Source organism: Oncorhynchus mykiss, chromosome 23 (assembly GCF_013265735.2).
Source record: "Oncorhynchus mykiss isolate Arlee chromosome 23, USDA_OmykA_1.1, whole genome shotgun sequence".
Lineage (NCBI taxonomy): Eukaryota > Metazoa > Chordata > Actinopteri > Salmoniformes > Salmonidae > Oncorhynchus > Oncorhynchus mykiss.
Window position 1 is genome coordinate 42,196,894 of NC_048587.1, and position 15,284 is coordinate 42,212,177.

A 15,284-nucleotide genomic window follows, 5' to 3' on the forward strand; every position below is an offset into this window, starting at 1 on the left:
GTTAAATAGAAATAAATGAACAGAGCTATTCAGTGGTAGTGTTTTGTACAATGTTCGATAAATACACTTGGTTCTACGCCATTATACGGTATATGTCATGCATAAAATGTGTGCAGAATTTGTTCATTTACCTTGACCGCAAGAGCACAATCTGTTGAAATCATTATTGTTGTGTATAGAGATGTGTGTATGTGATTGTGTGTACTGAAGTCATTCAGGCATGCAGTTGTTATGAATTATCTTTATGCAGAAGAGGCAAAGCGGAGGCAGTGGTGTGGGCAGTGTTCGAGAGAGAGAGAGAGAAAGAGGAGGCAGAGCCCTTTAAAATGGCAAGCAGCGCTATCCCTATGACATGTTTCCCTCTGCGCTCCACGCGTGGTATTGCCTCCAGACTGCGTGGGCTAGTGTGGGTGCAGTAGACGAGTTTCGTATAAAACCCCTGATTCGGGAGTCTCATATTACGCGCGTTCGCCTCCCTCTGTAGTTGTTTGTTACAACGGCTCCTTCCACATATTCTGTTTTTCTTCAGTCGTATTTCTTAGGAAAGCTACCGTCACTAAAGAAATCTGTTCTATGGTTTTGGCTGAAGAAGATCCCACGATGTCTCGGACTGACGAGGTGCACCGTATAACGGAGAATGTCTATAAGGTAAGAACACCCATGCACCTGTCCATTCATTCCCGCTTCAATAATTCCTCCCTCGATTATTGTTTTCCTAAAGTGGGTTGATGAGTAGAGTCTCGTCAGCTGATGAAACCTGCTAAGATTGTGGTTGCTGTTGGATACGTTTTGAACTTTGTTTTAGGCACAGGTATATATATATATATATATATATATATATATATATATATATATATATATATATATATAAGTATATGTTACTCTCTATATTCGAATATAACAAATCAAACATCCTATTTATGACATATATATATATATATATTACAATAGTCGAAACCATTAATATAATGATAACGACTTTGGCTTCTATGGTGTACCGGGGAAATGTCCAATCTCACCCCATCCGTCCACAGAGGGTCTTATCACTGCTCCAAAATGATGCTCTTTTTCTCAGCAGTGAGTGACACATTGCTCGCAGTGACGCCAACAGCCATAGGCTCACAGGGGACAAAAAACAAGTTCCCCAGTCCAAGTTTAATTTGAATATATCATTTTACTTAAGGATGTGTAACAGTGACAGTTTGCCTCGAGGCAGACCAACCTGGTCTCAGAGCATTTCGTATTATTCTGTACATAAATCCCTCACACTCCATTTACTATAATATGGTTCGTTTTGTATGGCATGTATTAATTTGTGCACTAATTTCGTGTGATATGTTTTGAATTACAATTTGAGTACAATATGAATTTACGAATTTGCAATGAAAATATGTTATGAATTGGCAAAATGTACAATATGTTACAAAATGAGCAAAACTTATGAAATGCTACAAATACTAGCAAATACTAACATAAGCTAGCTGGCTGGCTAAAGTTAGCTAGGCTATGGGGTTAGGGTTAAGGTTAGGATTAAGTTTAGGAGTTAGGTTAAAGGGTTAGGCCATTAGGGAAGGGTTTGCTAAAAGGGTTAGGGTTAGGGGAAGGGTTAGCTAACATACTAAGTAGTTGCAAAGCAGCTAAAAGTAGTAAGTAGTTGCTAATTAGCAAAAATGCAAAAGTTGTCTGTGATGAGTTTCAAACTCTCAACCTTTGGGTTAGTAGACGTTTGCGTTATACGCCCAACCAACCACCCTACTTTGTTTTTGCCTTAAGTAACCATCTGTCTTATGTAACCATACAAAACTTATCATACTAATTTCAGTGTTCCAGATTTACATTTACTATGTTACGTTTAGTCTATGAAACCAGGCTGGGCAGATAGGGACAGCTCAAATTGCATGGTATGACATATTGCAGACCAGCAGTTATTGACTTGACTTGCCTAGTTAAATAAAAATGTGCACTTGAGCAAGGCACTTAACCCTAATTGTTTCTGTATCCGAGCGTCTGCTAAATGACTAAAATGTTTCTAGGCTGGGTAGTATTTAAAAATCAGATAAAGTTTATATTAAAATAAAAAATTAACAGCTCTCACAGTAGGTGGGGTTCACCCAATAAAGGCTAACTGTTGGGAGACATCTGTTAGGGGAGTTATAGAAGTCTCCTGTGTGAGGAGGGATGAGTGTGTGTTGCAGCGATCAGTGAGGAGGGATGGGTGGCACTCTTTCTGTAATTATCATGTGAGGGTGTTGTTCTTTGTCTCAGAGGAGAAGAACTTTGCTAAATAAACATGTGAGCAAATATAATACAATTCAGAATAGTAGTGTCATGTTACTCATGTTCTCTCCCTCTGTTATCTTAGCAAGGTGGCTTATTAGCAGTGCTTGACTTGGGCAGGAGCTCACCTGAGCTGAGTAACGGCAACTCATATTTCTACTGTTTGAGTTCCTGCACCTCTTCTAGAATATTAGCTCAAAAGTATTGCAGAGTTACTGCACTAAATACAAACAGTAGCGGCACCCCAAATTAGTATTGGCACCTATTTTAATTCAAGTCAAGCACTGCTTGTTAGAGATTCTGAACTATGGCAGTATTTGATATGTTTTTTTTTCTCTACATATTTTTATCACCCTTTTCACCAAGCTAGAGGAGTTGATAGAGGGAATCAAGGACCGTCCCACGCTTGTTGAAACTACCCTGTAGTCTAAAACTCCCCTCCTGCCATTTCCACAACAAAGCTCTCCTTTAGCAGAGCCAAGGGCGGAGGTGCTACTTTTGAGACTCACTGCACTGTAAGATGTTCTTGCATTCCAAATGGCACCCTATTCCCTTTGGACCAGGACCCATAGGGAAAAAGATGCCATTTGGGAGTCACATGTTTTGTCCAAGCAGGCTAGATTTCAGGAAGTGAAGAGAGCGAGGGAGAAGGGCAAAGGGGCAAGAGGTTGCACAACCTGTGAAAACTGGTCACTGTTCTCAGTACTCCCTCTTATGACATAGTCAGATGGTAACTAGAGCCTAGTGGCTGCTAGGATGTAAGTACTCTCTAGTTGATCTGTCATGGCCATTCGCTACCATGCAACATAGATGGCACTGAGCTGTACACTCATATACGTACTCTCCTTTTGAGGTTAATTTCTAACACCTAGTCTTGACCCTCCACATACCCCTGTAGGTAGACTTTAATGATCAGTGGTGGTGGAGCAGCAGCCTGATGCTGAGACCATGTGTTGGTGTTGTTAATGAATGACCAGGGTGGGGCCATGGAGAGGAATAAGAGGAGAGGTGGTAGTTTAATGAGAGAGAGAGCCTTGATGATGGAGTAGTCTAATGAGAGAGAGAGCCTTGATGATGGAGTAGTCTAATGAGAGAGATAGCCTTGATGATGGAGAAGATGGCAAGGCCATGAGGTGATGACTCCTTGCTGTCCCCAGTCCACCTGACTGTGCTGCTGCTCCAGTTTCAACTATTCTGCCTTATTATTATTCGACCATGCTGGTCATTTATGAACATTTGAACATCTTGACCATATTTTGTTATAATCTCCACCCGGCACAGCCAGAAGAGGACTGGCCACCCCACATAGCCTGGTTCCTCTCTAGGTTTCTTCCTAGGTTTTGGCCTTTCTAGGGAGTTTTTCCTAGCCACCGTGCTTCTACACCTGCATTGCTTGCTGTTTGGGGTTTTAGGCTGGGTTTCTGTACAGCACTTTGAGATATCAGCTGATGTACGAAGGGCTATATAAATAAATTTGATTTGATTTGATTTGATCCTGTATTTGTATTTGTTATGGATCCCCATTAGCTGCTGCCAAAACAACACACTGTGTGCCCTCAGGCCCCTACTCCACCACATATGTACAGTACTAAATCCATGTGTATGTATAGTGCGTGTGTGTGTGTGTGTGTGTGCATGTGTCTGTGCCAATGTTTGTGTTCCTTCACAGTCTCCGCTGTTCCATAAGGTGTTTTGTTTTATGTTTTTGTTTTTATTTTACTGCTTGCGTCAGTTACTTGATGTGGAATAGAGTTCCATGTAGTCATGGCTCTATGTAGTACTGTGTGCCTCCCATAGTCTGTTCTGGACTTGGGGACTGTGAAGAGACCTCTTGTGGCATGTCTTGTGGGGTATGCATGGGTGTCCAAGCTGTGTGCCAGTAGTTTAGACAGACGGCTAGGTGCATTCAACATGTCAATACCTCTCATGAATATGTCGAGAGAGATTGACATGCATATTTTCAATATTAGCTCTCTGTGTACATCCAAGGGCCAGCCGTGCTGTCCTGTTCTGAGCCAATTGCAATTTTCCTAAGTCATTTTTTGTGGCACCTGACCACACGACTGAACAGTAGTCAAGGTGCGACAAAACTAGGGCCTGTAAGACCTGCCTTGTTGATAGTGTTGTTAACAAGGCAGAGCATTGCTTTATTATAGACATACTTCTCCCCATCTTAGCTACTACTGCATCAATATGTTTTGACCATGACAGTTTGAAATCCAGTGTTACTCCAAGCAGTTTAGTCATCTCAACTTGCGCAATTTCCACATGATTTATTACAAGATTTAGTTGAGGTTTAGGGTTTAGTGAGTGTTTTGTTCCAAATACAATGCTTTAAGTTTTAGAAATATTTAGGGCTAACTTATTCCTTGCCACCCACTCTGAAACTAACTGCAGCTCTTTGTTGAGGGTTGTCATTTCAGTCGCTTTACTAGCTGACGTGTATAGTATTGAGTAATCCGCATATATAGCAACCCTGGCTTTACTCAGTCAGTGGCATGTCGTTAGTAAAAATGTTAAAAAGCAAGGGGCCTAAACAGCTACCCTGGGGAATTCCTGATTCTAACTGGATTATATTTGATAGGCTTCTATTAAAGAACCCTCTGTCTTCTGTTAGACAAGTAACTCTTTATCTACATTATAGCAGGGGGTGTAAAGCCATAACACATTATTTTTTTGAGCAGCAAACTATGATCAATAATTTCAAAAGCTGCACTGAAGTCTAACAACATCCTGTGTTTTGGAATGAGAGGAACAGTCAGTCAGTCAGTTAATCAGTCAGTGGGGGGGATATTTTCCTGATCAGCAGGCTGCATCTTTAAAGAGCCCAGCAGGAGAGGGAGAGATGGAGTGGTGGAGAAACGCAGAGGATAGGAGATTAGTAGCTGCCCTGGTAATTTGACCCACGGCTGGGGGCCTATTTTTGGGAGACGGATGCTACCTGGCGGTGGCTGTAAGTGTGTGTGTGTGTGTGTGTGTGTGTGTGTGTGTGTGTGTGCGCATGCATGCATACAGCTCTTAGGCTGGTAGAGTAGTGTGTGTTTCAGCATGGGTTAATATCTCTAAGGGCCTCTCTAAAGAAACACTTAGAGGTCTTGATTTGTTCAATAAACACCTGACCAGATGAGTGACAGCTTCTATTATTACATACCATGCAACCAGGTCTGTTACCGAGGGTGAGTGTTAAGGAGATGCTAAATGTTTAAGCATTTATTTATTTATTCAGTATTTATTCAAGAGCAAGCACTTTCAATCAGTATCACCTCATGCAGTCAATTAATTGGTCAATTGCATTTCAATTGTATCAGTTTTGCATGGCAGATCACATTACAGGTGTATCTAATTAACTAATTGCTCAATCCACATCATAACAGGTATGCTGAGAATGTTCTAGATCTTTCAAACTCAACTCTGGATCTCAAAGCAAGTTCTACTGGACATCAAAGCTAGTTCATTTGCTTGTTTTCATTGTTCCCTTCTAATATGGGACTGATTTAGTCCTGGCACACCAGGTGTGTGCAATTCATCATCAGGTATAAAACCAGCAGGCACTGACCTTTTATATGGTAAGCGTTGAATACCACTGTTCTAGTGAGTCCGTGTCTGAAAGGTGAGCTGTTATTTTAGCACCTGATACTCCTCATTGTTTTATCTTGCTCAAGTTTTATCCTCAGTGTACTTTTCAAACCTGTAACTGCACAAGGCGATGGCTGGTCTTGTCACAGGGAGGAGGAGAAGAAGAAGAGCTGGATGCTTGCAGTGTAGGCTCCACAGAGGAGGAAGGGGGGAACCATCCTCAGTGAATTTCATACAATTTGAGAAACATTTGAGAAACATTAAAGTTATCCTAATCCTATATCCTAAATATATTAATGTCACCAAATAATGTATTAAAATACATTGTTTTGCAATGACGGTCTACAGTAGCCTCAACAGTACTCAGTAGCACCATGGTGTAGCCGGAGGATATCTAGTTTCCATCATACTCTGGGTACATTGACTTCAATTCAAAACCTATGACGTCCATAATTCTCACCCCTTTCCATAGACTACCACAGTAATAATGACAACTTCCGGAGGATGTCCTCCAACCTATCAGGGCTCTCTTGCAGCATGGACTGACATGTTGTCCACCCAATCAAAGGATCAGAGAATGAATCTAGTACTGAAAACACATATTGTGTTACTTTTTATTTATTGTGTTACTTTTTATTATTACTTTTTATTTCAGCTTATGTTATTCTTCTTGAACTACACTGTTGTTTAAAGGCGTTTCATGGTTAAGTCTACACTTGTTGTATTCGGCGCATGTGGCAAATAAAGTTGGATTTGATAAGCTACAGCTAGCTAGCACTGCAGTGCATAAAATGTGGTGTGTTGTTGACTCAAGAGAAAGACAATAGTTGAACAGTTATGAACAAATTAATTTCTTCCAAAATGAAGGAGAAGCAAGAGAGAGCAAGAGCTAGCTAAGTGATCATGCTGTTTGTATGTGGCTGCTATGAAAATGAACTGTTTGCGCATGATCAGGGGTGTATTCATGCCGGTGATTCAGTTGAAAAACATTTCTCAAATGGAAGCAAACGGAACGAAACGGGAATAAAAATACCTGAATCTTTCCCATAGAAACGGTCGTTTGCAACTGCTGGACTAATGATTACACCCTAGATCAGCTAGATGCAGGCAAGAGTGTGTAAGGCAGTATGGAATGTGTCACTGTCTGTCAACTTGATTACTAAAAAATGTAATTCAGAGGCTAGGTTGTAGCAACCTTATGATGGGTATAGGGACCATTTGAGTATCATGTAATAGTCTAAACCAATCAATGTTACATTGAACTGGGGGAATGGAAAATGAATGACAGTCATCCAATATGCTGTAATAGAAATAATAACATGCTCAGAAAGAAAATTATCATCCGCCCTAATCTTAAATGGCACCGACCGCCACTGATGCTAGCAGATGGTGTAGTATTAACAAAGGGATTTATTTCATCAAGACAAGGTGTGAACATCACTCTGTTTGGGAGTTGAGTAGGGGAAATGCTTAGCCATAGCAGTAAATTGTGTGTCATCCCCTGAGAAGCGGGTATATTGGCAGCCTGTCTGTGACGGGGTGCAGTGTGACAGTGCAGTCTCTCTGAAGACCTTGCTATGGCCTGGCAGCTGCTTGCTGAGTAATCTACAAGCTCGCTCAGACTCCAAGAAGACAAGACGCCGTCTGCAACATTTGGCTGTGTGACTCACACGCAGATGTGTGTGTGCATACGTGTGGGCAGTGTCTCACGACTATATGTGTGTGTGTATGCCTCTGACTGCCTACATACTTGACTTGGCCCTGAAAGGAGGACACCCCCACCTCCAGACAATCTGCTGTTTACACCTATTACAACCTCTGCACACACACACACACACACACACACACACACACACACACACACACACACTTCAACATTGTGTGGGTGTGTCAGAGCTTAATCATCCTGGCTCGCTTGCTCAATTGAGAGTCCAAGTGAGTATTTCTCTATTAAATTACATTTTAGCATTTGCCGCAGATCGGTGAAACACTTTTTTGCCTCGTGTTGAGATAAATTACATAGTTTCAATAGTGATATTTGACTGCTCCATCTCAGTGAGTTATTATTGTGAAATACGTCACTGAATATAATCAAAGCAAAGCTCATTCATTATGTGGAATATGGAAAAGAATCATACGGCTACATATACTGCACATTTACAGTTGAAGTCGGAAGTTTCCATACACCTTAGCCAAATACATTTAAATTCAGTTTTTCACAATTCCTAACATTTAATCAGAGTAAAAATTCCCTGTCTTAGGTCAGTTAGGATCACCACTTTATTTTAAGAATGTGAAATGTCAATAATAGCAGAGAATTATTTATTTCAGCTTTCATTTCTTTCATCACATTCCCAGTGGGTCAGAAGTTTACATACACTGAATTAGAATTTGGTAGCATTGCCTTGGGTCAAACGTTTCAGGTAGCCATCCACAAGCTTCCCACAATAAGTTGGGTGAATTTTGGCCCATTCCTCCTGACAGAGTCAGGAGTCAGGATCCTGACGGAGGCCTCCTTGCTCGCACACACTTTTTCAGTTCTGCCCACACATTTTCTATAGAATTGAGGTCAGGGCTTTGTGATGGCCACTCCATTACCTTGACTTTGTTGTCCTTAAGCCATTTTGCCACATCTTTGGAAGTATGCTTGGGGTCATTGTCCATTTGGAAGACCCATTTGCGACCAAGCTTTAACTGATGTCTTGAGATGTTGCTTCAATATATCCACATAATTTCCCACCCTCATGATGCTATCTATTTTGTGAAGTGCACCAGTCCCTCCTACAGCAAAGCAACCCCACAACATGATGCTGCCACTCCCGTGCTTCACTGTCGGGATGGTGTTCTTCGGCTTGCAAGCCTCCCCCTTTTTCATCCAAACATAATAATGGTCATTATGGCCAAACAGTTCTATTTTGTTTCATCAGACCTGAGGACATTTCTCCAAAAAGGATAACCTTTGTCCCCATGTGCAGTTGCAAACCGTAGTCTGTTTTTTTTATTGTGGTTTTGGAGCAGTGGCTTCTTCCTTGCTGAGTGGCCTTTCTGGTTATGTCGATATAGGACTCGTTTTTACTGTGGCTATAGATACTTTTGTACCTGTTTTCTCCAGCATCTTCACAAGATCCTTTGCTGTTCTGGGATTGATTTGCACTTTTTGCACCAAAGTACGTTCATCTCTAGGAGATAGAGTGCGTCTCCTTCCTGAGCGGTATGACGACTGCGTGGTCCCATGGTGTTTATACTTGCGTACTATTGTTTGTACAGATGAACGTGGTACCTTAAGGAGTTTGGAAATTGCTCCCAAGGATGAACCAGACTGGTGGAGGTCTACAATGTTTTCTGAGGTCTTGGCTAATTTCTTTTGAGGCACTGAGTTTGAAGGTAGGCCTTGAAATACATCCACAGGTACACCTCCAATTGACTCAAATTATGTCAATTAGCCTATCAGAAGCTTCTAAAGCCAAGACATCATTTTCTGGAATTTTCCATGCTGTTTAAATGCACAGTCATCATAGTGTATGTTAACTTCGGACCCACTGGAATTATGATACAGTGATTTATAAGTGAAACGTCTGTAAACCATTGTTTGAAAAATTACTTGTGTCATGCACACAGTAGATGTCCTAACCAACTTGCCAAAACTATAGTTTGTCAACAAGAAATTTGTGGAGTGGTTGAAAAGCGAGTTTTAATGACTGTAACCTAACTGTATGTAAACTTCCGACTTCAACTGTATCATACATATGATATATATCATACATATCAAACATATACATATCATATTATACATTTATACATATCCTACATGCATACACGTATCGTACATATCATACATGGATAGGGAAGGTTGCTGCACAGCTATTTCCAGGTCTCTCCAGAGATGTTCGATCGGGTTCAAGTCCGGGCTCTGGCTGTGCCACTCAAGGACATTCAGAGACTCGTGCCGAAGCTACTCCTGCGTTGTCTTGGTTATGTGCTCATAGCAAGGTGTCTGAATACTTATGTAAATAAGGTGTTTCTGTTTTTTTCATTTACTAAAATGTAAAAAATCTGTTTTTGCTATGTTATTATGGGATGTTGTGTGTGTATTGATAAGGGGGGAAAAACAATTGAATCAATTTTAGAAAGGGAACTGGAAATGGGAATACCTAGTCAGTTGTACAACTTTATAACTTCAACTGAAATGTGGCTTCCGCATTTAACCCAACCCCTCTGAATCAGAGAGGTGCAGAGGCTGCCTTAAAAGGACATCCACGTCTTCGGCGCCCGGGGAACAGTGGTTTAACTGCCTTGCTCAGGGGCAGAATGACAGAATAAGGCTGTAACGTAACAAAATGTGGAAAAAGTCAAGGGGTCTGAATACTTTCCGAATGCATAGGGTGCCATTTAGGTTCAGTTTGCTCCTAGCCGGCGACGCAAGCGTTTGTGCCTTGCATACTCCCTTAGAAGACCTTCGCTTGGAAAACAAGAAATATTGCTGTTTGTCCCTCTTGAGACGCTGCAGCAACAACATAGCCAGTATACACTTCCTTAAGATAAATAAAAAAATCTAATTAATTTTGACGTTTTTGCCAAGGTTTTAGTTGCACAATTTTACATCTAACTAAAATCAGGGTTGGGGTCAATTTCTATTTAATTTCCAATTACAAATTCTATTCCTTGCAAGCCGAGGAACACCATCCCGACCGTGAAGCAAGGCATCAATCATCATGTTGTGGGGTTGCTTTGCTGCAGGAGGGACTGGTGCACTTCACAAAATAGACGGCATCATGAGGGAGGAAAATTATGTGGATATATTGAAGCAACATCTCAACATTCAGGAAGTTAAAGCTTGGTTGCAAATGGGTTTTCCAAAGGGACAATGACCCCAAGCATTCTTCCAAAGTTGTGGCAAAATGGCTTAAGGACAACAAAGTCAATGTATTGGAATGGCCATCACAAAGCCCTAACCTCAATCCTAATTTGTGGGCAGAACTGAAAAAGCATGTGCGAGCAAGGAGGCCTACAAACCTGACTCTGTTACACCAGCTCTGTCAGGAGGAATGGGCCAATATTCACCCAACTTATTATGGGAAGCTTGTGGAAGGCTACCCAAAATATTTGACCCAAGTTAAACAATTTAAAGGCAATGCTACCAAATACGAATTGAGTGTATGTAAACTTCTGACCCACTGGGAATGTGATGAAAGAAATAAAAGCTGAAATAAATCATTCTCTCTACTATTATTCTGATATTTAGCATTTTCAAAATAAAGTGGTGATCCTAACTGACCTAAAACAGGGAATTTCTATTAGGATTAAATATCAGGAATTGTTAAACCTGAGTTTAAATGTATTTGACTAAGGTGTATGTAAACTTACGACTTCAACTGTATATACTGTTACACACACACACACACTTATCACATAGTTTTCCATACTTAAGTTAAGGCCATGCAACCTGAGTGGGGTGCACATGTACAGTCAATAAACACATATGTTTATGTGGTGGACACTTGATACAGTCACATGATATTGTTGTGGTATGTCACAAAATCATGTTACATAACAATATTAATTTTATATATCAATATCTTGCTATGTATTGCTAAGTGGATAGATCTCTACAGAAGGTGTAAATGGTACAGCCAAGTGGTTACTTGCGGAGTAGCAATATCAGAAATCGATACTTTATAATATTTCACTTATTTTCAAACTATGTACAAGAACAACATCAATAATGTCAGTGATAGACAAGGTAGCTTCCTCCCTAAGTTTGTTTTACTCACTGCTTTAGCACACTCCGCCAACCCTGATGTCCTTGCGTGTCTGAATCCTGACTTCGGAAGGCCACCAAAAATTGAGATTTCCATCCCACACTACAACATTTTCCGTCAAGGTAGAACTGCCAAAGGGGGAGGAGTTGCAATCTAATGCAGAGATAGCTTGTACAGTCATACTTTCCAGGTCTATACCCAAACAGTTCGAGCTTCTAATTTAAAAAATTTATCTCTCTAGAAATAGGTCTCTCACTGTTGCCGTCTGTTATAGACTCCCCTCAGCTCCCAGCTGTGCCCTGGACACCATATTTGAATTGATTGCCACTCATCTATCTTCAGATTTCATTCTGTTAGGTGACCTAAACTGGGATACGCTTAACACCCCGGCAGTCCTACAACCTAAGCTAGATGCCCTCATTCTCACACAAATGATCAAGAAACCCACCAGGTACAACCCTAAATCCTTAAACATGGTCACCCTCATAGATATTATCCTGACCAACCTGCTCTCTAAATGCACCGCTGCTGTCTTCAACCAGGATCTCAGCAATCACTGCCTCATTGTCTGCATCCGCTATGGATCCGCGGTCAAACATCCACCCCTCATCACTGTCAAACGCTCCCTAAAACACTTCTGCGAGCAGGCCTTTCTAATCGACCTGTCTTGGGTATCCTTGAAGGATTATGACCTCATCCCGTCAGTCGAGGATGCCTGGTCGTTCTTTAAAAGTAATTTCCTCACCATCTTAATTAAGCATGCCCCTTTCAAAAAATGTAGAACTAAGAACAGATATAGCCCTTGGTTCACACCAGACCTGACTGCCCTCGACCAGCACAAAAACATCCTGTGGCAGACTGCATTAGCACCAAATATTCCCCGCGATATGCAACTTTTCAGGGATGTCAGGAACCAATACACACAGTCAGTCAGGGAAGCAAAGGCTAGCTTTTTCAAACAGACATTTTCATCCTGTAGCTCTAACTCCAAAAAGTTTTGGGACATTGCAAAGTCCATGGAGAATAAGAGCATCTCCTCCCAGCTGCCCACTAGCACTGAGGCTAGGAAACATTGTCACCACGGATAAATCCACGATAATTGAACATTTCAATAAGCATTTCTCTACGGCTGGCCATGCCTTCTTCCTGGCTTCCCCTACCCCAGCCAACAGCTCTGCACCCACCGGAGCTACTTACCCGAGCCTCCCCAGCTTCTCCTTCACCCAAATCCAGATAGCAGATGTTCTGAAAGAGTTGCAAAACCTGGACACGTACAAATCAATTGTGTTAGATAATCTGGACCCTCTCTTTCTAAAATCATCCGCCGCCATTGTTGCAACCCCTATTACCAGTCTGTTCAACCTCTCTTTCTTATCGTCCGAGATCCTTAACAATTGGAAAGCTGCCACGGTCATCCCCCTCTTCAAAGTGGCTGACACTCTAGACCCAAACTGTTACAGACCTATATCTGTCCTGCCCTGCCTATCTAAAGTCTTCGAAAGCCAAGTCAATAAACAGATCACTGACCGTTTTCGAATCCCCCCGTAACGTCTCCACTGTTCAATCAGGTTTCCAAACTGGTCACGGGTGCACCTCAGCCACGATCAAAGTATTAAACAATACTGTGCAGCCGTCTTCATCGACCAGGCCAAGGCTTTCGACTCTGTCAATCACAGTATTCTTATCAGCAGACTCAACAGGCTTGGTTTCTCAAATGACTGCCTCGCCTGGTTCACTAACTACTTCTCAGACAGAGTTCAGTGTGCCAAATCGGAGGGCATGTTGTCCAGACCTCTGGCAGTCTCTATGGGGGTACAACAGGGTTCAATTCTCAGGCCAACTCTTTTCTCTGTATATATCAACGATGTCGCTCTTGCTGCGGGTGATTCCCTGATCCACCTCTACGCAGACGACACCATTCTGTATACATCTGGCACTTCTTTGGACACTGTGTTAACAAAACTCCAAACGAGCTTCAATGCCACACAACACTCCTTCCATGGCCTCCAACTTTTCTTAAATGCTGGTAAAACTAAATGCATGCTCTTCAACCGATTGCTGCCCGTACCCGCCCGCCCGACTAGCATCACTACTCTGGACGGTTCTGACTTAGAATATGTGGACAACTACAAATACCTCGGTGTCTGGCTAGACTTTAAACTCTCCTTCCAGACTCATTAAACATCTCCATTCTAAAATGAAATCTAGAATCGGCTTTCTATTTCGCAACAAAGCCTCGTTCACTCACACCACCAAACATACCCTCTTAAAACTGACTATCCTACCGATCCTCGACTTCAGCGGTGTCATTTACAAAATAGCCTCCAACACTCTACTCAGCAAACTGGACGCAGTATATCACAGTGCCATACGTTTTGTCACCAAAGCCCCATACGCCACCCACCACTGCGACCTGTGTGCTCTCGTCGGCTGGCCCTCGCTACATATTCGTCGCCAGACCCTCTGGTTCCAGGTCATCTAAAAGTCTTTGCTAGGTAAAGCTCTGCCTATTTGTTTCTGTCCTACGCTTGACTTTGGTGCAGGGCATGTGATGTCCATAGCAAAACTCCCCGATCTTCTCAAAAAGATAAGTTTGTCTAGCTGTGTCCAGTCCAGGTGGCGCTTGTACAGGCTGACCATCTATGAGAGGAAGTATGTCAGCGTTGCGCAGCTGCTGAAACCTCATCCCGACAGTCCGAACGCTCCTTGGCGACAACAACACCAGGCTCCAGAGCATCGGAGCTGTAAAACAGGGAATAACAACATAAAAAAATCTGAAGACATTACAACCCTGCACAACATCAATTCACCTCCCAAGTTTAGATTAGAAGAATAGCCGCATACAATGCAATGAAAATGATTTTCACCTAAAGTGCTGGTACTGCTTGATCTGTGGCAGCTGCCTGAAGTACGGAGTCAGGTGTTGTTGCCAGCCATAGCTTTCCACCAGCACCGTACCATCCTCCAGTCCAACGAGCTGTGGGATGTTGACCCCGTCACAGTGCTGTCCTTCACAACACCACCAATCCCAGACAAAGTGTTCATTCTGGTCTTTCTAAAGCGCAGCTTGATGAGCCCTGAGCATCAGCCGGGGGCAAACTGTGATCAGGAAATTAAGGTTCAGACTGTGGTGGAGCTTGTGCAGGCACAATACCAGAGCACAATACCAGAGCACAAACGTGTTCTTGTTTTGACCACTGCAGTTATCACAATTCAGGTCCACACGTGTTTCCCCAGTTGGTGAGAAATGGTGCATGTAATTGATGACTGCATTTCTGCCTTTGCTTGCTTGGGGCAGCTCTCTTTTTGTTTTTATGGGAGGTATTAGACCATTCTCCTTGTATGATTGGTGGAGGAGAGTCAGGTGTGTTCTACTGATGCTGAAGACAAATTCCAGATAAAAATATTTTTTCATTTTTATTCAATAGAAGTTCTCTCAGAATGCCATTTCACATCACTACACCCAGTTCATACACGTAATGTTAGCTAGCTAGCCAGCCATCTAACATCAGCTGGCTAACGAATAGCAAGCTTTAACTAGCATTACCAACCGATTGTCATAGCTACCTAAAGTTAACCAAATAGGTTCAATGTTAGCTAGCTAACATTAGGCTATAACTATCGATGCGAAATGGCATTCTGAGAAAACATCACTAACGTTACACACATACA

General features: G+C 42.1%; 1 protein-coding gene across 6 annotated transcripts in view; it reads left to right on the plus strand.

Moving 5' to 3' along the window:
* Positions 1 to 281: 281 nt before the first annotated feature.
* Positions 282 to 15,284, plus strand: part of LOC110502783 (BAR/IMD domain containing adaptor protein 2) — a 157,332-nt gene continuing 142,329 nt past the window's right edge. For all 6 annotated transcript variants that reach the window (XM_036960472.1, XM_036960473.1, XM_036960476.1 and 3 more), the window contains exon 1: positions 282 to 648. In XM_036960472.1, coding sequence (XP_036816367.1) covers positions 574 to 648 — 75 coding nt within the window. In that variant the 5' untranslated portion in view covers positions 282 to 573. The remainder of the gene's footprint in view (positions 649 to 15,284) is intronic.